This window comes from Petaurus breviceps, unplaced genomic scaffold (assembly GCF_028583685.1).
Source record: "Petaurus breviceps papuanus isolate PSGF00001 unplaced genomic scaffold, PetGlider_PUasm1.0 173, whole genome shotgun sequence".
In the NCBI taxonomy this organism is placed as follows: domain Eukaryota; kingdom Metazoa; phylum Chordata; class Mammalia; order Diprotodontia; family Petauridae; genus Petaurus; species Petaurus breviceps.
In genome coordinates, this window is record NW_027185759.1 from 20,876,226 (window position 1) to 20,902,388 (window position 26,163).

The 26,163-nt window shown below is 46.7% G+C and overlaps 1 protein-coding gene across 6 annotated transcripts in view; it reads left to right on the plus strand.

Annotated features, from left to right (window-relative positions):
• PPM1L (protein phosphatase, Mg2+/Mn2+ dependent 1L) overlaps window positions 1-26,163 on the plus strand; it is a 310,982-nt gene that overhangs the window by 234,477 nt on the left and 50,342 nt on the right. Inside the window, exon 1 of one of the 6 annotated variants that reach the window (XM_069083504.1) lies at window positions 14,612-15,182. The exons of the other annotated variants lie outside the window; for them this stretch is intronic. Within the exon in view, the coding sequence (XP_068939605.1) occupies window positions 15,167-15,182 (16 nt within the window). The 5' untranslated portion in view covers window positions 14,612-15,166. Of the gene's footprint in view, window positions 1-14,611; window positions 15,183-26,163 lie in introns of those variants that run through there. 6 annotated transcript variants of the gene reach the window in all.

Here is a 26,163-nt window from a genome sequence, read left to right on the forward strand (position 1 = left end):
TCAGGGATAGTGTTGTGAGGCTAAGGAGAAATGTGATCTTGGAATCAGGGTCCAAGCTCAAGTGCCCAAGCCCCTCATCAGTGTTGCTGGGTCAAAGGACATGCAGTATAGCCTTTTAGGCATGGTTCCAAATCGCTCTCCAGAGTGGTTGGATCAGTTACACCAGTAGTGCATTAGTATCCCAATTTTTCCACATCACCTCCAACATTTATCATTTTCCTTTTCTTTCATATTAGCCAATCTAATAGGTATGAGGTGGTAGCTCAGAGTTGCTTTAATTTGCATTTCACTAATCAATGGTGATTTAGAGCATTTTTTCATATGACTGTAGATAACTTTGATTACTTTGTCTGAAAACTTCCTTTGACCATTTACCAATTGGGGAATGACTTGTATTCTTATAAATTTGACCCATTTCTATATATATTGGAGAAATGAGGCCTTTGTTGGAGAAATTTGCTATGAAAATGTTTCCTCCAGTTTTCTGCTTTCTTTCTAATCTTGTCTGCATTGATTTTGTTTGTGAAAAAAAATTAAATTTAATGTAAAAAAATTTTACATTTGACATCCTGTAATGCTCTTTATCTCTTGTTTGGTTGAAAATGGAAATATTAAGCAAGCTATCCAAGTCCCCATGGGCAAAGCAAGCAGACAGGCCAGGATTGGGCAGAGGAGGGAGCACTTTCAAGTCTCAACAGCCTTATCCCTGCCCCCTTTGATAACCTCAGAGCTCCCTTCTGGTGGTAAACTTGGGCACCTCTCAGTCAATTCATGAGCATTTATTAATCTCCTACTATACATCAGGTACTGTGCTATTATGCATGTGGGATAGGCCTCTCATGCTTCTTGGAAGAGTTGGGGGGAATATATACTGTGCTATATAGATTCTATAAATGCAAAAAAAATTAAGCAGTCCCTTCTCTCCAGGAGTTTTCATTTTGGGGAGAGACAGCATGTGCATGCACATGTATGTTTATATACATATATACATGTAAATATACGAATCCATATGTGTACATGTAAAATTAGAATATGCAAAATCAATACAAGGTGGTTAAACACAGAGTATTTTATTCTGCCTGGGAGACATGTGCATCCAAAAATCCATCCAGAATAAATCCAGAGTCTTTAGAGAATGTATCAGTCTTCCAGGGGAGACCAGGAAAGGCTTCCTGGACAAGGTGTCACCTAAGCTGCACCTTGAAGAAAGAGGGGGAGTCTGGACCAAGTTGGTGAGGAAGGGGTGCATCCCAGGCACAAGCGAGAGCCAGGTCCAGATGTGAGCACAGACTCCTGTCTTCGCATGGAGTGTTGTGTGCAAGGAGCACAGAGAGGCAGTCAGCTTGGTTGCACCGTAGGAAGCAGGAAGGTGATTCATGTAAAATGAGGCTTCAAGGCAGACTGTGGTCAAGTTTGATTCCAGAGGTAATAGGGAGCCCCTGGAGTTTATTGAGCTGGGGAGTGACCCACATGCTTCCTGCATCTCAGGACATGACTGACAGGCAATCTGAGAGTCCTGAAGAGAAAGTCTAGATCAAGTCATTTCATCCCATGTGACTTATAATAATTCTAGCTAGAATAGCTTTAATTTTGTTATCCCATTGAACCCTGTAAGGTATTATTCCCATTTCAGAGAAGAGGAAATGGGGTCAGGCAGTGGTGAAGTGACTTACCCAGGGTCCTACAGCTAGTAAGTGACTGAGATGGAATTCAGAGTCTGTTGCTCTCTGTAGCTGCCTGTAGATCAGAGGCAGACAAGGCTTCTCCATCTAGCCAGGAGACCCACCCACCCCCAGGACAGCCTCCCCACTCAGTCTCAAGTGCTCCTGAGGACATTGCAGGGTCATTCGAGTGTGTAGACAGTTGTGCATGGTAATTTTGCCTTTCTTCCCCTGGCCATGTGAAGGCTGGGGTGCCCCCGACTTTAGCAGGCCCTCTGGGCTTCCTGTGTCTCCTTGCCAACCAGGCTTCATGGGAAATCAGCATTCTAGAACTGCCAGAGAAAATGCGCTTCTCTAAAAATAGCTCCATGTGGAGAAGACGTGAGCCATGTTTAAGCCACACTGTAAAAGCTTTAGAAAAGTGAATGAGGTCGAATGGGACAGATGTAGTCAAATCCCTTTTAAATCCGGAAATCCCTCACTAGCTGCCATGGGGCTAATTTTTTAAAGTGTGTTTTGAAGTCTTGTTGAATCTGATCTCATCCTCTGAATGTTCCATGTCTAGAGGTTTTTAGGGACACTCTGTAGGGCTCTGTCCCCTGTTCCCTGGCATTGGGTCCTGAAGTCTTTCCTGGCTTTCATTGACCAGGATTGGGTGAAAAAACCCAACTGAAAACAATGACACCTATTGGAATAACCCCTTGCTCTAATTCCTAAGGAAGGTGCTTTAAGTTTCTGGGCCTGATGGGTAGGACTGGATGACCTCAGAGGTCACTTCCAGGCCTGGACCCACAAGAAGAGGCACTTGGGCTGGGCTGGGAGAAGCTGGTTACAAGCCCAGAGTTTAGAGATGCCAGGTGAAGGTTTGCCACCCCTGGACTGTGCCTCCCGACATTCTCACTGAGGCCATATTGCACTTAACATACCTGTCATATCCGCTCATGACCAGTTGCCAGGCCAGCACCATATGTGCATCAGAAGGTGACAGAAAAGGGTGACTAGGTGGCACAGTGAATAGAGCACCCGCCCTGGAGTCAGGAGGACCTGAGTTCAAATCTGGCCTCAGACACTTAACACAAAACTAGCCGTGTGACCTTGGGCAAGTCACTTAACCCCAGCTGCCCTACTTTCCCTTCTCCAAAAATCAAAAGCAAAAAAAAAAAAAAGTGACAGAAATATGGTGAAGGAGGAATGATGTTGGGTTTGAGTCAAAGGACCCCCAGACCTTCCACTTAAACTCCATGGTGCTATGTTCTTGAACAAGGCCACCATTTCTTCATCTGTCAATTGTAGGGGTAGGGCAAAGAGGCAAATATAAAGGAAAACTGGATAATAAAAAAGACCATGAGAGGTGCTTCAGCTCAGCCTCTGAGGTCCTTTCTGGTTCTGAATCTGTGTTCCTTGTTTCTGTTCATCTCCTCCAGTGCTATGGTATTCCTAGAAACAGGATTCCCCATCCAAATCTCCGCTCTTGCCCCACACCTTTAGATTCAGGGTTTGACACATCTCGGGAGGAACGGGCTCCCAAAGAGCTCTGGCTGTAATGTTAGATAATGGGATGCAGAATACTTGCCAGCATGGTTTTGAGAATGCCCTTCCTGAGCATATATGTGCCTCTCACGGTGTCAGATTAAACCACATGTGGGGAAATGTAAAGGAAAACTGCCCAACCACTAAAGCAAACTTAGGTAGAATGGGGAAGCATAGATTTGGCTCTAGAAGGGCCTTTGGAGTCCATCAAAGGAAGAGACAAGGGAGGGTGGGGTAGGAGAAAGGTTACAGCCACGCAGGAAGCCCAGGAGTCAGGAGCTGAGCAGAGCCTGGAATGAAGGAGTAAACAGGGCTGGCCCAGGCCCTCCCTTCAGATGGCTTCTCCAGGAGAAGCCAGGCAGTCAGAGGAATGGGCTGTGGGGCAGAAGCATCTGCCAGGGTGAGACCCCTGCTGGGACATGGTGGCAGAGGCATCCTCTGTCCACCACCTAATTAAATTGAATATATTCAAGAGCTGTGCCAGGCACAGAGAGTACAAAACAGTATTGCTGCTGCCCCCAAGAGGCTTATGTTCTGTCTGGGGATACAGCACACACACACACATAAGTAAATGGCAGCGCACTGGCTAGCTCTGATGGGGAATGGAAAGACCTCAGGTAGCTGGGGATTTCAGGATTCTAGAAACAGCAGGCTAACCTTGGCTTTCCCTGAGCTTAGTCCCATTCTTCTGAGGCTCTCTAGCCCCAGATCTGAGTATCCTTGTCTTATTCATGGTCAGTCTTCCCTCCCTTTGGGCAGGCAGCCCCTGCTCACACCCTCAGCTTAGAAGATCAGTGAGAGCCTTTGTGCTAGAAGAGACTTCACCAGAATACTCTCCCTTGTGGCCCCCAGGAGCTGTAGCATGTGCAGCAGCCTCACCCCAGGAAACCCATCTCAGCAGGCAGGCTAAACCAGTTGGAAGTAAAGGATGGGCCTCAAACCCATTGGTTAGGTAGGAGGGTGTCTACCCCAAATGTGTGAAGACTTCCCCTGGTGGAATGGGTTGATGAGAAGAGTTTGTTCCAATGGCCGTGATGGCGGCTGAAGCAGGTGCTGTGGAGACACCAAGGCCATCCCCTGCATCCTGGGCCATCGCCAGTCAGCTTGACTCTGTCGTGCTACTGGGCTTCACTGAGTCTGGAAGAGAGTATGAAGCTGACAGCCTAGCCCAGCTCTGCCTCTCCTAAATCCAGTTCACTTGCAAGTTAAGACATCACCCCCTGACTGTCATTGGTCCTCTTCGAAAGCAAAGGACGAATGACAACTCCGATTGTGGATGCTCCTCTTGGGCAGTCTCTGGCGTAGCAGACCCTGGGGCTATCGTCATCATCATCTTTTATGGTTAAATATTTGATACAGACAGGATCCCAAAAGCTGGCCTGAGTTCTGCCGGGGGCACTTTGTAAGTAATCGCCCTTCTCTGCACTACCTGTGTGGCCTTCGACAAGTCACTTGGCCTCCTTTTGGCCTCAGTCCCCTCTTCTGTAAAATGGGGGTGATAGAACATCTGCTTCACAGAGTTGTTGTGAAGACCAGAGGAGGTGCTTTGCAGACCTTCAGGTATTTGCTGCATTATCATCAGTATTATCACTCACTGGGATTCCCAGGGAGAGAGTGACTGGACCTGAGCAGCCTCATAAGACACGCAGAAGCCAGAGGGGAGTGAGGCTGGCATGCTTGGATGGGAGGCTGCTACTCTAGCAGGTTTTCCTGACTGTGTGCCCTTGCTCCCTCCCCCCTCCCCACCCTCTTTTCTTCTTCTCTCCCTCCCCGCGCTCCCTTCTCTTCTTCCCACTGTCTTCTCTTTCCATCCATCCCTGTCTCTCCCTGTCCCATCTCACTTTTCCTCCTTATACTTTGCCATCTTTTTCCCCTTCTCTTCCTACCTTCGCCATTTCTTCTCTCCCTCTTCCCATTCTTCTCTTCTCTTGCTCCCTTATAGCATCCTCTTCTCTTTTCCCTCTCTTTCTCTCTTATCCCTTCCTGCCTCCTTTCTCCCTCCTCTCATCGTCCCCTCCACTTTATTTCTTTCCCTTGCTCCCTCTCCCATCTGATCCCCGTCCACTCTCCCTTCATCTTTCCCCATCTTCTTCTCTTCTTCCATCCTTTCATTGGCTTTTCCCCCCACCCCTCTAGTCCCTTTCCTTTTCTTATCTTTTCTCCCTCTTTTCCTTTCACTTTCCTTGTCTTATTCTGGTCCTGTGGAAAGAATGATATCTCTGGACTTCAGAGGACCTTGGTTTAAATTTTTCCTCTGACACTTCTTACCTGCATGACCTTGGACAAATCACTTGGCCTCAGTTTTGTGATCTGTAAAATGAGAGGGTTGGACAAGGTGGCCTACAGAGTTCCTTCCTTTTTCTGATTCTTTCTCCTTTCTGCTGCAGCTTTGTCTCCCTTCTTCCAACCTCTCCTTTCTTTTAAAAACCAGCTCTGAGCCCTAGAACACCAACAAACAGGACTATTGATCAGTGGTAGGGTTCCTTGAAAACAGGAGACCTCAAAGAACATCTCTAGCCATTTATTTCCTGAGAGTAACCTCATGTATTAGACTCTGGTAAAAGTAGCAGCATCTTTCTGTTCCTTTGGTGATTCTTTTCAAACCTAGTTCCATTTTGTGGCTAAAGAGTCTTAAAACTGTGTCCCATTTTCAGGAAGATGAATGGAGGTGGGGGTTTTTGGTGAGGATGAGGTAATGTGAAGATCCATGGATGTGTGTATAGATGAATGAATAGGAATGAAGGGGGGAAAGTCTTCATTAAGCAGACTACTATGTTAACATCTTGAGGAGCTCTTGTTCTGTGGGGGACACCATCCACCCTCTAGGGTTTCAGCTGCCAGTCACCTGGGAAGCTCCCATGGTCCTGATGGCTCAGCTGCAAAGCCTACGGTCCTAAAGCCTCTTCCTTAATGTCATCTCCACTAACAGAATGATGCTGAACCATTGGACAGGGTCAAGGACTTCAGGGCAAGCATTTTCTTTCCTGGGTGTCCAGGATCCCTGGTTGTAGCCAGTGCAGTAGCAGTACCCAGGCGGTGTCTCCGAAGGATTTGCTTCCAAGGGTGGTGGGTGGGGCCCTGGGCTAGAAGCATGGCTATGCCCAAGGCTCTTTAGGGCCTGAGGGGAGATGGAAGTCTTGGTGGTAGTTTTTTGGGGGCAGGGGGTGACATGCTGCCTCCTGTCTCTCCCTTTGGATGTCTGGATGCTTCAGCTAAACTGGCTTGTCTGCCCTATGGATGGCATTTGGTTGTTCTTGGTTGGGTATGGCTGGCCCCTTCTCTATGGGAATTGCTTTCCTGGATGCTGACTGTGAGGACTGTTTGGAAGCAGGGCTGATGATGCTGTGGGGTCAGGGTCGGAGGCTGAAGGGTGCCTCTCCCAGCCCTTGTGCTTATCTGCCTGTTGGTGGCAGTTGGTCTGCAGGTGTTGCTGACAGTGCTGAAGAAGGTGGCCACTTCAGAATGATGATTTCTCTCCTCAGTGATGGTCATGGGGGCGGGACGGGAAGTTTCAAGGTTTTTGGGGTCAGCGTACCGGTTTTCTCCATCAAGGTGTGATGAGAGGTGGCAGGCAAGGTGATGGTCATGTGTCTTCTGGTTCCACCAGAGCTATTGGGTCTGACGTCCTTGAGAAAGTGCCAGCTCTGCCCCTTACCTGTGCACCCTTGGACTAGTCACTTTGCTCCTGGGGCTCAGTTTCCTCATCCCTAAAATGAGTGATTTGAACTAAGAAGATTCTGAGGTCCCCTCTCCTCCTCTGTTAGGTCATGGGCAGGATCACAAGCCAGAAAGAATCAAGAGAATGGGGGGGGGGGGAGGGAACGTGGCCACTAGAGGCTTGTGAGAATGGATTGTGTAAAAGAAAGGAAGGAGTATGTATGTGAGGTCTGTTACCAACGAATGTTAGCAGTTCTCTAGTTTGTTCAAATTATAGCCTCACAGGAAACTGAGGCCCAGAGAGGCGTGTTATCCTCCTGAGGTCACACAGGTAGCTTCATAAAGGCTTGTTGGCTAACTGGCTGACTCCTGGGTGCTCTTTCTACTGGACTATGATGTTGTGCCGAGTTTTGAAAAGGGCTGAGAAACATGTTTTTCCAAACTTCAGACATTTGTCCTTTTTTTTTTTTTTTAAATAAATCACCTGGGAGAAATCTGGCACTTACTAGAAATAATTTGAATTGATCCAGAGTTCAATTGAGTCATTTACAGTTGTTCCCACAGTAGCAATTTCTAATGGCAGGCTGTTTGGCTGTACTTTTCATAAATGTATAGCATTGTACCAAGGCAGATCTGACTGAAATCTCATTAATCTATCTATAATCGGGTTAACAGAGATACCAAATGCTTTCCCTTCAGTAAAGATGAAAAACATCATGATCGATAGGTCATTTACAAAATCAATTCTACTCACTCAAATCTAGGTGCTTTTAAAAGGGTTTCTAGATATTTAATTTCAGGGACATGATCTGAAACTTCTTTGCCTTCCTCAGGCTTGAGTCTTTCTATCAGTAACTCAGACCTTCTTATTAAGTCAAATGACAGTAATTGCTTGTTCCTCTCCCATATCACCTCTAAGAAGCACAGACAATTACTTAACCAATTTCTACAACAGTGTGCAAACGAGATGTCGAGGAGGATTTTTTTTAAGCGAATGTAGTATTTCCCAGAGGTTAATAAAACTTGTGGAACTCCTTAGCCCCAGGAGCTCAGAAGAGAGCTCAGAAGGATTGCAGTTGACTTCCTGGCATCTTTGTCTATAGGGCTTGGTGTGAGGGCTTTGGACCTCTCTGAACTTGTAAATGCTCATGGAATTACACAAGTTTGGAATTGTGAAGGCCATCCAGGTCCGTCTTGTCTGCTCCAGACCCAAAGAAGAATCCACACTGCAGCCCACTGTCACTTTGGGACAATTCTCACCATTAGGAAGTTTTGTTTGTTTGGGTTTCCTTCCACAAAATCAAACTTAAATTTCCCTCTCTGCACCTTCTGCCCTTCACTCCTGATTCCATCTAATGGGGCCAAAGCAAACAAATATAACCCCCCCTTTCTGTGACAGCCCCTCCGGCCTCAGAAGAAAAACTACCTTTTCCCAGCCCAAGTCTCTCTTCTCCAGGTGACACATCTCTAACTTCTTCAGCCTGTTCTCTTGTAGCAAGGACTCCAGTCTGTCTCCGACTCTCTCCAGCTTATCGATGTCCTTCCTACACTCTGCTGCCCAGAACTGACCACAATGCTCTAGATGACCAGGGCAAGCCGTCTGCACCACTGGACCATCACCGCCTTGGAGGTCCTGCGGCTGTCAATGCAGCCCACTGTGGTGCGAGCATTTTGAGCATTTTGGCTCCCACATCTTATGGCCAACCCATTAGGGAGTACACTAAAAGTGTCCAGCCCTTTCCAGACAAGTTGTATTCCAAACATCTTGGCTGCATTTGTGAACCTCATCTCCAGAATCCATGTTGATGACATTACGTTTAGTTCCTATTTACATTTTATCTTGTTATTTTCAGCCCCTCATTCCATCCTATCTTGTAATCCTTTGTATTAATTATCACTGCTAGCTTTGTGTCATCTAGAAACTGATGAAGATGCAGCTCAGACCACTTTCAAGGCACTGAAAATTCTAAAGTGCATTGGGGCGAGCAGATCCCTGGGGCTCTCCACTGGAGACTTGCTTTCAACTTTGCATGGAACCATTAAAGCCCATCCACTTAGCCTGATCACAAGCCATTTCATTGCACCCATGTCTAGTTCACATCTCTCTATCTTTTTCGCAGCAATATGAATAGACTTTATTTAACACTTTGCTGAATCTAGGCAAACAATGTCTACACCAGTCCTTTGACTGACCATTTTTAAGTGACAATTGAGAAGAGAAATAAGGTTCATCCAACATGACTGTCTTCACTGAGGACATGAGGACTGTCTACAGTAACTGATTCCTTTGCTCTAGGAGGATCATGAACCCCTCCCCTCTTTTTTTTTTTTTTAGATTTTTGGAGGGCACTTGAGGTTAAGTGACTTGCCCAAGGTCACAGAGCTAGTTTTTGTGTTAAGTGTCTGAGGCCAGATTTAAACTCAGGTCCTCCTGACTCCAGGGCCCGTGCTCTATTCATTGCACCACCTAGCTGCCCCAACCCCTCTCCTCTTTATTGCTAGAATTTCATTGTAAAGTATTCTAGAATTTCCCTGGGGATACAGCACCTTTCCTGTGTGCCCTGATTTTTCAGAATAAATGGACCTAGCCTTTTAGTTTGTTATTTTTAAAAGAAGGAAATACAGTAACCATAGTATTGTACTGACAAAACAATTCTTTAAAAATATTGCACCACTTTTTAAAGCACAGGCTCATTATTTAAGTTCCCAGGAATGTTAAAGAGCTGGTGTGTGTCTGTGAGCTGCACCATGGAGAAGGCAAACCAAGAGGGCCTTGGTGTCAAAACTTAGAACTCGCAGAAGCTGTTTCCCAGGCAGATGAATTAGTCTTCATTTTCTTCATGAGGGGCGTGGTGGCAGAATGTATAGAGACCAGGAAGACCTGGGTTTGGCCCTGCCTCCAACACCTCCGACTTTATGACCCTGCTTGAGTCATTGAACTCAGCCTCCCCCCCCCCCCCCCCCCCCCCACCCCCCCCCTCCCTCCTCTTCACCCCCCCCCCCCCCCCCCCACCCAGTCTCTAAGACCACAGGTTGCATCCCTTGGCATTCCCGCTACCAGTGAACACAGGTCTTATTATCTTCTTGACTTGCAAAGCTGATTGGAGGGCCCATCTTCTTGCTGCTTGCTCTGAATGCCTTTCATGATGCTTGGGCCTGGTCCCAAAGTGGCTGAGTTCGAGGTCTCCTGTCTCCATCCTTTAGGCCCTCCCCTGGTGACCAGTATCAGTGGTGTGTGAGCTGAAAGGGTTCACATGAGCCCACTCCAAGGTCCTTGACCCCTTAAAAGGGAAGCTTCTCTGGCCTGGGAAAAGGAAAACCCCCAACTAACCCTTGACTCCAGCCAACCTCAAGAGCCCGTGTGTGAATTCCTGGCATGCCTGGTGTACTTCACTTGGTTCAGCCCGCTGGATGCAAACTTCTCAGCCTCGAGCTTTTCAGCTGCCCAGATCCTCCTCCTGGTCTTGAAGAAGGGACAGGACTCGGAGAGCCAGGGAGCTCAGCCCTGAGGAATCGGCATCCAGTTGGTTGAAGCAGATTGACTGAAGTACACCAAGCACACTGAAGTATTTGCCAAATTATAGGCTTAGAATATCCTTGATGTTGACTGCTGCTCATCTAATCTATGAAGAATTAAGATGGCACATGATCCAGAAGGTAGTGGGAACAAGTACCCAATAGCATGTTGCTAATAATGCTAATAATAATATACAAGAAGGGACCCCATGTTGGGTAGTCAGTGTCTAGGGCAGGATTCACACTCGGGTCTTATTAGCCCTGAGGCCAACCCTGTCTCCACTCTGATGCCCCGATGGCAAAGGATCGTCCAAAGATCTCTCCTTTTTCTTTTCTCCACCCCCCCCCACCCCCCGGCTGCTCCCACTACTGATGGAGTTCACAAATTCTCTTTGCCTCTCAGTGGAGATGTCTCTGTGTGTGGGGGTGTTTTGGCCAAAAAATGTTTCATCCTGGCTGAGGCCAGCCTGGTGATGAGCAGCCCCTAACTTAGCTGGGCTGATTCTTGCAGGGCAGATGTGCACCCCAAGCCCTTCCAACACGGAAGAGCCTTCCAGAGTTTGGCTCTTCTGACTGAGGCAAAGGCTGGCCAGGCCAGTCACTTTCATGTGGGGCTGGGGGATCTGCCCAGAGATTTAGTGAAGACTTCAGCTGCTCTGGGTCATGGGTCCACAACACTCATGCCACTGATTGAGCTAGGCACGCAATGCATAGTGCTCAGGAAGGCCCGAGTTCAAATTTAACCTCAGACTCTTAATAGCTGGGTGGCCCGGTCAAGTCACTTAGCCCCCGTTTGCCTCAGTTCCCTTATCTGTAAAATAGGGATAATAAACAATACCACTGACCTCCCAAATTTGTTTTGAACATCAAATGAGATGGTCATTGTGAAGTGCATAGCGCATAGTAGGCCCTGTATAAATGTTAGCTTTTAAAGCTGTTGTGATTCCCATCTTCCACAGCTAACAAGGAAAGCGTTAAGCTTTAGTGGACTTCCCTCTTGGGTGAGCAGAAAGAAGCATTATAACATATAAATCTGTAGAGGTTAACTGCATAGCTTTAGCAGTGAATTGTGCTTTAAAAAATAATTCAGCCCAACTTCTGAAACAGTCTCAAAAGTAAAAAAAAAAAGTTAGAAATCCAGTTATTGGTAAAAGGATATAAATGGGAATGCTGTTAGTAACTAAATTTAAAATGTTCCAGATCACTAATAATTAGAAAAATACAAATGAAGTCATCTCCATGGTTCTGTCTCATGCCTATCAGATTGGCAAGGATGACAGAAACAGAATTTTGTTGGAGAGGCTGCAGACAGGCATATTGAGGTCCTGTTGATAGAATTATAAATTGGTCCAGTCATTTTAGAAGGAAATTGGAAGCTAAACTATATACCCACTGATGAAAAAGAACTGTCACTAAGCCTCTACTCACCAAGAGATCAAAGAAGAAATTATGTACAAAATTGTTCACAGCAACTCTAGGTTTTAGCAAAGAACCCATCACCTTGGAAATGACTGGTCGAATTATGGTCTATGGATGTAGAATGTTGGTGCTCTGTGAGAAAACATAAAAGGGCCACTTCAGACCTGGGAAGACTTTTATGAATTGATGCAAAGTGAAGTGAACAGAACCAAGAGGGTAATTGACACAGTAACAGTATTGTAAAGAAAAGCAAGTTTGAATGACTTAAGAACTTGGATTGATGTAGTGACCAACCACGATTCCAAACGTCTGATGATGAAACATGCTGCCGACCTGTTGACTGAGGGATGCAGAATGAGACTTGTGTGTCTGGACATGGTCACGATGGACATTTGTTTTGCTGAACTATCCATAATTTGTTGCAAGGTTTAGTGTGTGTGTGTGTGTTTATTTGTGTGTGTGTGTGTGTTTATTAGTGGGGGGGGGAGGAGAAGGAAGGAGGAAGAAATAAGAATAGGGTCCTCCCACAAAAAAAACCACCCCCAAACCAAGAACAGACGGAATCTAGGGCAAATAGGACAACTTTGAAAATTCCATTTTAAATTGTTCATGTCCTTTAAAAGAAAAGCAGACTCTGCATAATGGAGATACAGTTTCATGGATAATCTTCTCTAGTTCCATAATATATATGTAAAGGTCTATATTGTTTGGTGTTTAAGTTCAAATTTTTTTAAAGGAAAATCTGAACAGAAGAGAACAGAAAAAAGTTAAGAAGGAAACAGACAAGCTAGACAGCTTTAAGAATCAGATGGTGAATTTATTCTATCCCTTTTAAAAAGCAAGCTGTACATAGGATAGATTTCCAGTTTTACATATAATCCTCTTTTTTATGTTCTGCTTTATATATGGAAATCTCTCTCCATTCCCCCCCCCATATTTTTCTTTACAAATGGAATCCAACTACTGCCCAGGCTAGTTTCCTAGCACCCTGTTTCCATTCCCTACTCACTCTCACAGCCTCTAAGAGGAAGGAAGCCCCTTCTCCCTGGTGATGTCTTGAATTGTTGTATAAGACCCTATTGATTCCACTTGCTGTCTTTCCTTTTTCTTTTTACACCACAAATTAATCTTTGTCAAAGGCAGTGGTAAGATAATAAGTCTGCTGCCCTTTTCTCAAAACATCCCTTCTCTTCTTTCTGAAAAGCCTTCTTCAAGGGAATTTGAGGTAGAGGGGTCTAAGATTCGGGAGGATGTGTCAGGAATACAGGCAGAGAATCTGGTAGGCAGGCATCAGGCGTCAATAGCAGCCCAGATTTTCTCAAACCCAGAAAAGGAGAATGCCCAAGTACCCATTATCTGCCTAGGGGTGGAAATGTATTTTGCTTTAAACCATAGTGTTTGGTATGGTATATGGTGGCATTTAGCAACACAGAAAATGCCTTCTTCGTGATTATAATGAGACAGAACATTACATTAGGAAAGAGATCACCATTCAGTGTGTAGGGTGTGCTCCCATTTCACAAGTAATTCTGATCAACGTCAGGTTGAAAATGGGAACTCCACATCTGCATGCTTTGATATCCTCATTCTCTAGAGTAACAGATAGACACAATTATCCTTATAAATCCAAATCACATCCTGGTGTTTTTTCAAGTTAATATGTTCATTGGGAACAGGACCCAGTTTAAACACTGAGGCCCCAAGATTTTCAGCCCTGCTTTTGCAATTGCGATTTGGCTGGGGAAAGCTCATGGGAATGGTGTGTACTCAAAAGGGGCATTCCTTTAATCTACCACCTGTCTGTGTTCAGGAACCCCCAGTCCTGTGTGTGGCAAAGAAGCCAGCCATTGTGTTTGGGGAAGGTGACCCTGACAAGTGAAAATGCCAAAAAAGTAGCTTGATGGATGGATGGCAATGGGCAGGTGGGAGGAGAGGACTAGGGAAGGAGTTACTGGGCTAAACTATTGGGCTCGCTATGTATTGCTAAGTCATAGAATGAAAAGGAATTCTCTCCCATGACTGGTGTCTTAAATGTCTTTATATTTAAACATATTACATGAAAACAGATCAATGCATCTTCATTATGACAATATTTTTTCCCTGTAAATTGCCATGTAGAACATTGTGGTCTCTTAAAAACATGAAAATGAGGCTTACCCAGAAGGCCATGGAAAGGTGCATAATAGGATATTAGAAAAAGCCATAAGACATCACAAACAGGACATAAGCATGGAGAAGCAAAGCAAAGGTGGCTTTGGTCCCAGAATTGTCTGAGTAGAAAAGATGGGCTGCTTAATCAATACACAGGCATAAGCACTGAACACATTCCCACTGCATGTCAGCATGTCCCTTGATGCTGGAGATGATGTAAGCAGAGAAATCATCCTTGCTCTCCAGGGTTTTACAGTCTAACCAGAGGAGACAACATATGTATGTGTGTGTGAACATTCATAACAGATACACATGGATTTGGAGGGGAGGCGCTAGTAGCCAGGGCTTCAGCTAGGAAATGGTGCTTGAGTTGAGCATGGAGGGATGGTAAGGACAGAGCCAGCACATTCCAGGTTTGGGAGGACATCCAGTACGAAGGTCAGAGGTGAGAAGAGTACCATGTGTGAGGAATGGCAAGTTAGCCAGTTTGGCTCGATTGTTATGTTCATGGAAGGGGATCATAGATGAGAAGATGGAAAAGAGGGAATGTGAGTGGCAGAAAGATTTTATATTTGATCCTGGAGGCAAAAGTTGCTACTGGTATTTGTTGAGTAGGTGACAGACAGACATTATGATTTAAGAAAAACACCTTGGTGGTTGTGTAGAGGGCAAATTGGAGGGAGGAGAGCCCACAGGCAGGAAGACCAATGAAGAGGCTCTTTCAGTAATTTGGGAAGAGGTAAGAGCCCAGAGACAGAGATGGGAGGTGCTGTGGAGGTGGAGACGACCAGATCTGTCAACTGAATGATATGGGTAGTGAGTGAGAGGACCCCAGGCTCATCCTCAATAGAAGGAGGAAACTGCTTCCTGCAGAAGAGGGGTGCTTTTGGGAGAAGAGATGTGTTCAGGCTTGAATAGGAAATGTGGAGAAAGGAGGGGTGAGCCCATGGAGGGCCCACGTGCTCCTTACCATGTCACGAGAAACTGGAAGGCCCAGTATGGGCAGGCGTGGATGAGCCACAGCCTGGATTGTCACCGGGAATGTCCTTTCAGATACTGGGAGCATTCTTTCAGTTGGTGCCACGTGACACCAAGTCATGGAATAGCCCGGTCTCTGAAGATTTAAATTTGAGAGATCCGCAGAGAGCAGTGGAGAGGGGGCGTGGTGGGTGTGGGTGCGGTGCAATGCCTGACCGAGCCAGAAGTCTGAAGGAGAAGGTGGATGTGTGCACATGAGAGATCTAACAGGTGAGTAGCAAAAACAAAGTTTCTGTGTTCCTTAGAACTCAGTGCTGAGCAGTGTGCAGTAGAGTCCCTAGCACACTGGGCCAGCCCGCAGGAGGGCTGATGAGAAGATGTGGAGGAGAGTGTGGACAGCTTATGGCCTGTGTTGTTGGAGGGGGTCCCTCCATGAACAAGATCAAGGGCTTTTTGGTGCTTCAGGAAATTCTGAGTTTTATCCCAACACTTGTGTTCTTTAGAGAGTTCGGGAGCAGTTATGGCCAAAGATTCCATTACCTGTAGCCAACCTCTGCTGGTTACCTTCAGCTTGGCTAACAGACACTAAACCCATCCTTAAGCACCCCCACATCTGCTCTGTGTCCCCGAGGAGTTTCCATTCTTGGAAGCCTTTCTAGCTTTCCAGCCTTCAAAAGCGCAGAATGCCTCTGTGGCACAGTAAGCCCCTCCAAGTCAGGGATTCGTGCAGCAGGGAAAAGAAACACCAGGTCACCACACCAAGATCGCTCCAGCTTTTTCCTGTGGTTGTCATGGGTGGGAAAGCTTTATTATTGAGGAATTAATGCTGGAGGTATTTCCTTCACATAAGGGCCTGTGAACCAGCAGGAAAGCAAGGTGGTTATACACAGGGCACCTCAATAAATTAGCCGCCACCTGAGAAATGATTGTGTCACAGACATGTTCTAGTCCTTCATAAAAGCAGATTTCCAGAGCCCAGGGATGGTGCAATTGTAAAAACAGTTTGTCAGATGCATCTGAAATCCTAGAGGGGGTTTTCCAGCAGCTGTGTCCTGTTAATTCTGTCGCTGGCTGAGTGAGCAGGGACGTGGGCTCCCGTCTCTACAGCAGCCATCTTTCGTATGCTGGGGATGCATCTGCTGATTAAATCCCTGGAGTTCTCTTCATCATCTCCTGCCCAGGACCCACTTTCCGTGCTGTGCTTTGCTGTGGCACTTGTTGAGCTGGTGCCTACCTCAGGGTAGGGCTGGTCGTTTAGCTCTGGGGCTCTTTCCCTTTTTTCTAAGTGGATTCTGTGGATTTCTTGATGTTTTCTGTTACTTCACCCTGGAGAGTCTGTTTTCCAAGCTAGCAACTGTTCAGCCTGGCTAGTTAAAATCTGCTCCATCCATGTCGGAGACTCCTGTGATCTGGGTGTCACCAGGCATGGAGTAAGCAGGGCCTGGCAAAGCACTGACAGTTTATTCATTAGAGTGATAGTGCAGTGCCCCTTCTAACAGCCAACCTGACCCTTGGTTTCACTCACTTATTGCCCACTCTGGGAAAGATCTAGCCATTCGATGCCCAGTGCGCTTGCCCAGCTTCATCCAGACTGAGAATGGGAGGCGTCTGTAACCCAGGAGTCCTTATGGAGTCTCTGGACCTGCCATAAGTTCAGCTCCTGACTGGGCGGCCAAGCTGATATGGCCCTGGAGAACATAGAGACTGGGGCCCTTGGGAAGTGCCAAATCATGCTTTGCCTCAGAAGGGGCTGATGGCATTTTGATTTTGTGTTGCTATTGTAGCTTAAGCAACTCCATTGTATTTATTTTGTATAGATCTTATTCCTCCCTGTATTTGTTCCTGTTTTCTTGTCCAGTGGAATTTAAGTTCCTTGAGGGGAGAATCTATTTCTCTTGTCAGTTTATTATCCCCAGACCTCAGCATAGTCCCCAACAGGGGTAGAGAACCTTCAGCCTGGAGGCCACATGTGGCCCTCCTGGTCCTCAAGTGTGGCCCTTTGCCTGAATCCAAACTTCACAGAATAAATCCACTTAATAAAAGGCCCTGTATGAAAGGTGTCAAAAATCGATTTTCCCAATCCCGACCCTCCACCCCACAACAGGCCTCAGTGCCTGAAATCTCCACCACTGGTCACTTTAAAGACAGCCATGTAAATACAAAATATGGTTGGAGAGGATTGATTGTTTTGGTCTGTTGTCTTATTCCTCACCCTCAACAAATATTGAGTGCTTGAGAGGCCTGGCATACCATTCACAGTTTGCTGGCAGAGATCAGGACCCTAAAGGAATGAGACGTAGGGCTCCCTCCTAAGTTTTGGTGGAAAGGAGCACTGGACATGGTCCCCTCTGATCAGATATGGCAGTAGGGAAGCCTGGACCAGTAGGAAGCAGCTTGTGGCCACAGTGTATCTGTTAGGCTAGGAGGGCTGAAAGGAGGGAGAAAGACCCTGAACAGAGACTTACCCTATCTCCAATCAGCTCCCTCCCTTGCTCAAGGATCTTCAGGAACTCCCTGTGTCTTAAAACTCCTTTGTTTGGGGGCGGCCAGGTGGCGTTGTGAGTAAGAGCATTGGCCCCAGAGTCGGGATGACCTGGGATCGAATCCGGGCTCAGACACTTAGCACCCACCCAGAAACACCTGGCTGTGTAACCTTGAGCAAGGTACTTAACCCCAATTGCTTTAAAAAAAAAAAAAACCAACCTCCTTTGTTTGGCATTTGTTCTCCCTCCACAGTCTGCATCCAACTACCTTTCCAGGCTTATTTCAACTTGCTGCCCTTCATTCACTCGACCTTCCAGCCAAACTGGCCTCTATACTGCTTCCTGCACTCAGAATTCCATGTCCTTCCTAATGTCTTTGTGTAGACTGTCTGTCCCAGTGCTGGGAAGACATGCCCCTTCCTCACCTCCAGATCTTGGGATCCTTCACTGCCTTCCAGGCTTAACTCTGTTCCCATTCCCATCTTTCTTGATCTCCATGTCAATCAGGCTGTCAAGTGCCTTCACTGGGCTAAGTGCCAGGGAGGCAAAAACAAGTCCCAAAGAAAGACAGTCCTTGCCCTCAAGGAGTTTCCATTCTAAAGGAGGGGACGATGACCAGGCACCGAACCACTGAAAGGGCCCCACTTGGGAATGTGGTTTTGAATTCCAGAGGGGAATATTGGATAATGTGCAAGGGGCTGTGTAGCTCTGGAAGGGCATTGGACTGAGAGTTCAGAAGACCTGGGCTTCCATACTTCCTAAGCTCTTGGTAGCTTGTGACACTGGGAGGGTCTCTTCCCCTCTTTCTGCCCCAGTTCCCCTCATCTGTGAAATGAAGGTGTTGGATTAGATTACAGTCCAAAGCAAGGGTCTAGGATCAAGGATCTTGTTGGTGAATTTCTTGAAGAAGTCACTGCGTGTTGGATTTCTCAGATAATATTTTCTAGTCAGGGTACATAGTGTCTGAATGAAACAGAATCCACCTTTATGAAAAATTTCTCTTTGTTAATGTATTGATAAAATAGGCAGTATGGTCTAATGAACCTTTTGGTCTTGGGACCCTTGAAGACCTATCTCCCCCCAAAGAGCTTTTGTTTATGTGGGATAAATCTATTATATTTATTATATTAGAAATTAAAAATCTTGGTTTATCATGAAGGTACTTTTGACCTCAAGGACTCCTGAAAGGATCTTGGGGTGCCATGGGCCACACTTTGAGAATTGTTGGTATAATAAAAAGAACACTCAGCCCTGGGGTCAGGAATAGCAAACTTTGGACTGACCTCATAAGCTGCTTCCCGATGCCAGGTGACCCTGGTCAAGTCTGAGGTTCTGCTTTCCCGTCTGTAAGAGGATGGGTCAGTGACCTCCAAGGTATCTTCCAGCTCCAAGTCTCTGATGTGGTAGACCCTCCATGGCTGGGATTCGGGGGGCATGTTGACTTTCAGAAGCAGCAGAGGGAGGGGGCTGCTTCATGGCAGAGGTGCCTGGCTCTGGGTTGGCACAGTCACTGGGAGAGGTCTCTGTCTATCCCAGCAGTGCAGGGGATGAGAATCTCCAGTGTCCTGCAGGCAATATTAATTTGGGCTTTTTTTTTTTGTTAAGAAGCATTTTTGGGAATGATGGGAGTCACATCGGAACCAACCAGTTGTGAATTTTGCCACTTCTCCAGGGCTAACCTAGGACCCTTCAGCTTGGCCCTGAAGGCTTTGCTTCAGCCCTTTGGGAGGGATTTCCATGGCCCCTGGAGGGTTGGGAAGTGCCATCCTCACCCCCAGCAGCCCCAAGAGGTCAGTGGTAGAGCAGGCAGTTAGGGGGCTGGTCCAGCAGCCAGCCCCCACCCAGCCACTCCCCACCTGCTAACTGCTTGAGATTCCCAGAAAGGTAAACCTATCCCTCCCCTCCAGGGCCTTACTTGCTAATGGGGAGAATTTATCTAAGAATGGAAAGCCTAGGAGTGGGGAAGTCAGAATTTGAACCCAGGTCTTGCCTGATGACTGTTCCTCTCGCCATTCTAGCTGTATTTCAGCATCATCAGTCCACACCCTCTAGGACCATCCTATTACCATTTTTATAAAGCCCAATGATTGTATTTAGATATTGAATCCACCTCCTTGGCCCAAGAGAGAAGGTGATTAACTCATCTTGGCCTCTCTTTATCAGAGCAAATTAGGTTTCCACTTTGACATGATTTGATTCACCTGCCAATGCCAGGAAGCTCTGAGCTGACCGTGGACCAAAAACCAATAGCGGGTGCTGAACAAAGGCATCAGCCGCGATCAGAGCCCATTCCTTACAGTGCAGCACTTGTACCTTCTCTGCAAGGGTGTGTGGGGAGAAGAGTCTGAGCCCATCTCTGCACATGTGTCAGAGGCAGGAGAAGGTGGGTTTTACAGGCACTCTAAGGAACTTAGAAATGGCCTTGTCCAGTTCTGTCCACTTATGACTGAGGACACAGAGAGGGGAAGGGGCTTGGGGAAGGTGGCCCTGCTGGCCAGGAAAGGCAGAGCGGGGGCCCAAGGCAGAGCTGATTCTCCAAGGTCGGGCTTTTGTCCATTTCATTGCCCTGGTCTTCTCCTTGTTTATTAATGAATTCGCTTCTAATCTTACACAAGACATTTGCAAATGCAGCTTGTCACATCTCTGAGGATTGCTTGATGAGGCTAGATTACTGAATCGTTTTCATTTAGAAATAAATAGAATAATAAATTGATAACAGAATAAATATTCATCTATACAGAAGGCAAAGTCCATCTCATTCAGATAATTTTATGAATTGTAATTGTAAAATGTAACTTTTTGTATTTAAATTAATGTCCCCACACATCATGCAAGATATAAAAAGACCAGTTATGAAAAGGAAGATTGGGCTCAGTTTGGGGTTAATTTCACATTAGTGAACATGATTCATACTTCATTTTTAAAGGAATTGTTTTAGCTTTAAAAATGCTTTTTTTTCTCTCTCTCTCACGTACAGATATTCCAGATTGCCTGACCCCAGTGAAATGCTGGATTTTCAATTAAAACTCAAGAATATTTTTTCTTATGAATTTACTTTATAATTCATACAAAAAACTGCAGAGAGGAAGCCTGTAGAGAGAGAGTCAAACTTAGTGTTAGAAAAATCTGGACTCAAGTCCTACCTTTGACACCTATGGGCTGTGTGACCCATGGTGGGCTGAGGGGAGGGGGGGGTAACTAGAGTTAGCTCTTACAGAGAGCTGATTGTTAAATTTGCAGAAGTCATCAAATACTGCAAACCAGGACCTGATTTATTGTTTTGTTGATTGGGTAGACTTAAGGAAATGTCAGTCATGAAGATGAAGCTTAAAAATGTGTCATACTTTTCAGAAAGCCAGTTGTTAAATGTTTACCAGCAGACAGTGACCCTAGGCATGTCACTTGACTGACTTCTCAGGCAACTCTGTAGATTGTATATTGCAGAGTGGTTACCAGTGTTCATGAGCAGAGGAGGGTCCCTCACTAGGACTCTCTTACCATTGCATGTTTTTGCACACCTTATGTCTGTCTTGCCCACTGGCTAAGAATGTATTTTACATTTTTAAAATGTGTCGTATTTAAAAATACAAAAGCCAGTCTTTGCTCTCAGGCTGTATACAAATAGAGGGGGCTGGATTTGGCCCTCAGATTCACTGGCCCAGCAGTTTTCTGGTTCCTGCCATAAACTAATGAAGTCACGGGTCCAGTCAAAAAAGAAAGAGGGGAAGATGCCAGTACTGGTTCACTTAGGGCCAACAAAGTGATCGATTCAGGGTCGTTCAGTGGATTGGGACAGTCCAGATGTCAAGCCTCAAAGGCTCCACTCAGAGAGAGACACATTTGGTCATTTCAGGCTCTTTCTGAAGTTTTTACTTAAAACTTTGGACGCTTTTAACATCAACAAATGAAATTACTTTTCTCTTCTGAGAAATGCTGTAAAATCGAAGAAAACTGTCTTGAGACCAGTTTTTGTCAGTGGTGCTTTTTCTATTTAGTTCAACAAACATTAAGCCCGTACTGTTGTACGACACGCCTGGCTAGGACAAAAATAAAGCAAGTCCCTGCCCTGAAGGGGCTTACATTCTACTGGAGAAATTCAGCACCACAGCGTCTCACACAAAGTAAACACCATGAAGAGAGTATGGCTGAATGAGTGAAACTTATTAAAGGCTTATGACTCTGTATCAAGTCCTGGAGATATAAATACAAAAGAAAAGATACTCCCTGATGACAAGAAGATTGTGTTCTAATAGGGGAGACAGCACACAGGGGAGCAGTGGCCACAAAGAGTCACTTTGGTCCCCAAAGGGACAGGGATGGTAAAGGAAGGCATCCAGGGTGAGATTGACATACTTCATCCAGGAAAAATAGCGGAGTTGATTTGGTCATGGTCCTGACTTGGTTGTTGGAGGAGAGAGGAAAAACACGGCTAGGGCTTTTCTGGAGTAATGTTCTCGGAGAAGTTCTCTCCAGTCAGGAGAGTTTTCCCCCTGGAGCATCAGGAAGGTGTCAGGCAAGAAGTGGCCTCTGGCACTAGCAGTTCTAAGGGGTGGAAGTGAGAAGGGAGGTCGGCTAGGTGCATGGAGGTCCTGGGATGGAGGACACCTGAAGCAGGGTAAGGTGAAATAATGAAATTAGGGGTGGAAGTGGGAGCCATCCTGTGGAAGGCTTAGATGAGGGCTGTGGATTTTGCCCTTTGTGCTACAGGCTATAGGGAACCCCTAGAAATTTGTGGGTAGGGGTGTCAGAGCAGTGTTTTAGGAATGTGAATTTGGTGGCTGTGTGGAGAGTGGGCTAGAGAGGGGAGAGGTGGGGAGTGGTGAGGCAGTGGTCAGTAAGGAAGGCCCTGTTCTCTGGGGAGAGGCTTCATGGATGCAGAGAAAAGGACACATCTGAGAGATGTGGTGGGAGTGGCATTAACCAGACAGCAGATGACATGTGGGGGGAGTGGGGTAGGAGGAAGAGTCAGGGACAGCCCCCAGTGGGGAGCCTGGGGTGTCCTTGACTCAACAAGGGGGTGAATGAAAGTAGAAGGTTTGTGTTAACAGTCAGAGGAGCCCAGACTTATAGAGTTAGTTTTGGTGCCAAGTGCAGATGTGAGTGCCAGGAGCCACGTGACTCTGGACCTCAGCTGTACTTGACCTTCATTTTACAAGTAAAGAGACTGAGGCCTAGAGAAGGAAAGTGGCCTGGCCCAGGTCAGCCAGGGAGCAGAGGGCACAGGCAGGATTCAGACAGATGTTCTCTGGCTTCCAGTCTGGTGCTGTCTTGTCTGTATTCTCATGTCCCCAGTGCAGCCCAAATGGATTAAATGTAGAGCTCTAAGGTTTACAGAGTGTTTTACACACCTGTGTCATTTGTTCCTCACAACAGCCTTGGGAGACAGGTGCTGTTATCCCCATTTTTATAGATGGGGAAACAGAGACAGAGAAAGGTTAAGTGACTTGCCCAGGGTCACACAGCTAGTAGGTATATATGTCTGAAGCAAAATTCAAACTCAGGTCCTGTTGACTCCAAGTCCAATAACTTGATCCACTGAACCATGTAGCTATCTCATAAAAATGTATACTCATGGCAAGTAGCATGAAATGGGCTATCCAGGAGCATTTTTAAAGAGAAATTCATTGGCAGAGAGGGAGAAAAAGAGACTGTGTGGCACAACCAAGCCCCCTGCCATGGGATGGGGGAGGAGCCCAACTGCACTGGGTTAGCCCCTCTGGGCAGTCAGCCCAGCCCCTGCACTGGTCTGCCTGGCTTTCTGGAGGCTGGGCCAAGCAAGTGTTTCTGGGTGTGGAGCCATCACTCAGCTCAAGCCCCCACCTTCCAGCTGTTCCCATTTTGTCTCTTCAAGCTATGTTTTATGGGCTCCCCCAGCCAATAATTTATAAAGCACTTCCATCCAAGTGGAAAGGTAGACACAGGGATATTACCAGCCCAGCGTTCCAGCCCACCAGCCCCAGAAGCAGCACCAGCCCCATTCTGTTCCTGTTGTTTCTCCCCCCCAAGCATAGTCTTTGATGACAGAGTCTGGGCCCAGGACTTTGGGAGAGGAGCAGATCCCCTGCGTCCCAGCTCTTGGCACAGGGCAGGGGAAGTGTCAGTATCTCCGCCTGAAAGCAGACCTCCCCCTTCATGGCTTTTGATCTTCTGTCCAGCGCCTGGTGAGCTGTGCACACAGAGCCCTTTTCACACTAATGTTTCTTGTCTACATCCATAAGAAAGGGAAATGCCAAATTGCAGTTTGTAAAAATCAAGGTGCAACGGACCTTCCCATTCATGTTCACAGACTCCCTGGCCTGTCTGTGGACCCTAGGTAAAGAGGCCCCTGCTTGGAGACTTCCACCTGCCTGCTCCTCTGGGCCAAGCTGAGCTGAGGCCCAGGTCCTTGAGGCTTGGTGTCCTCATTCATCCGATGACCAGTTCTTTCACCAGACCTTGAGGTCAGGTTAACTCTGGACTTTGATGACCGGCAGAGAGAGTGAAGCTGACGGCTTTGTACAGCTTGGCCTCACTTCCCTCCAACTCCCTCTCCAGTCAGGACATCACCCTCGAGGCCCTTGGTCCTTTTTGAACATAGGTGCACAACAGCACGATAAGGACATTGGCCTGTGTGCTTGGGACACAAAGACAAAAGCAGAGGCCCTGCCCTGGGACCTTACATATGTTCTCCTGGGAGGAAACAGCACCTGCCCTGAGAAGGAAATTCCAGACAAACAGGAAGCCGTGGAGATGGGGGGGTGGGGAGGAGAGTAATTGTGTGTTGTGTTCTCCTGTTGGGGCCCATGTCCCCTGCACACCACGAATGTGCGCACACAAACACACACACACACACACACACACTCACCACACACTTTCACTAAACACACCACAGCACAGACACACACCACACACCCCAGCACAGACATGCACACACACACACACACACACACACACACACACACACTCACCACACACCCCCCAGCACAGACACACATCCTTTTAGGGAGACAACCACTCTCTCGGGGTCACTTACTTGGTGGTGGTTCAGCATCTGAGGAGGGGGGTATAGGAGAGATCTTTTTGTGGTCCCTTCCCAGTGGGTTGAGTCCTCAGCTGCTGATGTTTGAGGCCTGATTCCTCACTAGAGGAGAGCGAGGCCACTGATGATTTTCTCTACAAGGGCAGCACTTTGGCCCCAGTGGTCAGTCACGTGTCCCTTCAGAAACACGGCCCCCCAGAGTAGCTGGAACCCAGCCAGCAGGTTGGCCACTTGTCCCTGCAGCTGTTCATGTTTTGGACTCCCAGACTTTATAATAAGAACATTTGAGGCTTGTGATAGATCTTGAAGTAGGTGAGATGAGCAGGATGTTGGTAATCTGCTCTCTAACTGTTAGAGCTGCCTGCACACCTGGTTGTTGCAAACTGAAGACAAGATTGGAGGAATGTGGTCAGTAAGAATGCAGCTTGGATGAGGAGGGTCCTGCTGTAAAACCTTTCTCTCTCTTCTCTGAAAAGAACTCCGACTGAGATTCTGATCCGTGAACGTGAGGATGTTATTGCTCCACAAGAAATGACAGAGTGTCAGATTCAGAGAAGCATGGGAAGAGCTGAATGCGCAGATGCAGAGGAGACTGAGCAGAAACAGCAGAGCACTTTATGTGATGAGCCAATAGTCACGTCATGAAGATAACTTTGAGGCCAGACAGAGCCCTGGAGACTCCAGACTTCAGAAGGTGTCGACAAAACAGACTGTCCACCTCTTGACTGAGGTGGTGGACGAGGGGACACATTCATTCTCAGAATAGGAGAGGGGGTAGTCAGAAGCAAAACACTTTTGAGCAGGGACAGGGTGAAAGGAGAGAGATAGAGAGAGAGAGAATAGAATAGAAGGGATTGAGTTGGTAAGTTCAGAATAAAAAAGAAAACTTTGGTGGTTGGTTGCGTAAAGTTCTAGACTTGGGAGTCAGACTTGTACAAATCCCACCTCAGCCTGCTCTTGTACTGGGGCTAGTCAGGTCACCATCTCTCAGGCTGTTTCCTCCTCATCTCTAACATCAGGGTTGTGATGACCAAATGAGATAAGCTTTGTAAAGCACTATGTAGAACTCACTATTTGATGGGGCTGTGAGCTCATGAGGATGGCTGCCCCCTCAGCCCTGGCAGATTACGGTCCCCTAGGGCCTTCTCATCCTGCACAGTGACGTCCATGTTCTTGAATCCATGCCACCTGGCTAGAGACCTTCTTTCTCAGGTGCCAGGGCAGCCCTCCAGGTGTCCATCGTCCCTTGTCTCTAGCACCTGTCCTCCCAGGCACATGTGTCCCTGATGATAAGATTGTAGAGATAGAGTTGCATGAGATCTTCAAGGACAGATGTCATCAGGTCATTGAGGGGACTTTTGAGACCATTGAATACAACCCTCTCATTTTACAGATGAGGAAACTGAGGTCTACCGGGGTTAAGAAGCTTGTCTTTTAATTGAGAATGACAGGTCCTCAGATTCCAAATTCTGAGCTCTTGTCATTGCACTGAGACTTCTTGTGATGATAACATTTATGCCCCTTCTACCTTACAGCTCTTTGTTCATTAGAGGCTGTAGCCTGACCTATGGGTCACTTGACATTTTGATTCTTCTGATGACTGTCATTCACAGCCATGAACCATCATTGGAAGAATCATTTGGAAACAAGTAAATAAATTGGAAACATGTTATCAAACCCCAAATAAAGTCCCTTCAACATAATTAAATCCTTAAGTAAGAGTTGGAAGAAAGTCAAGCAAAAAATTAAG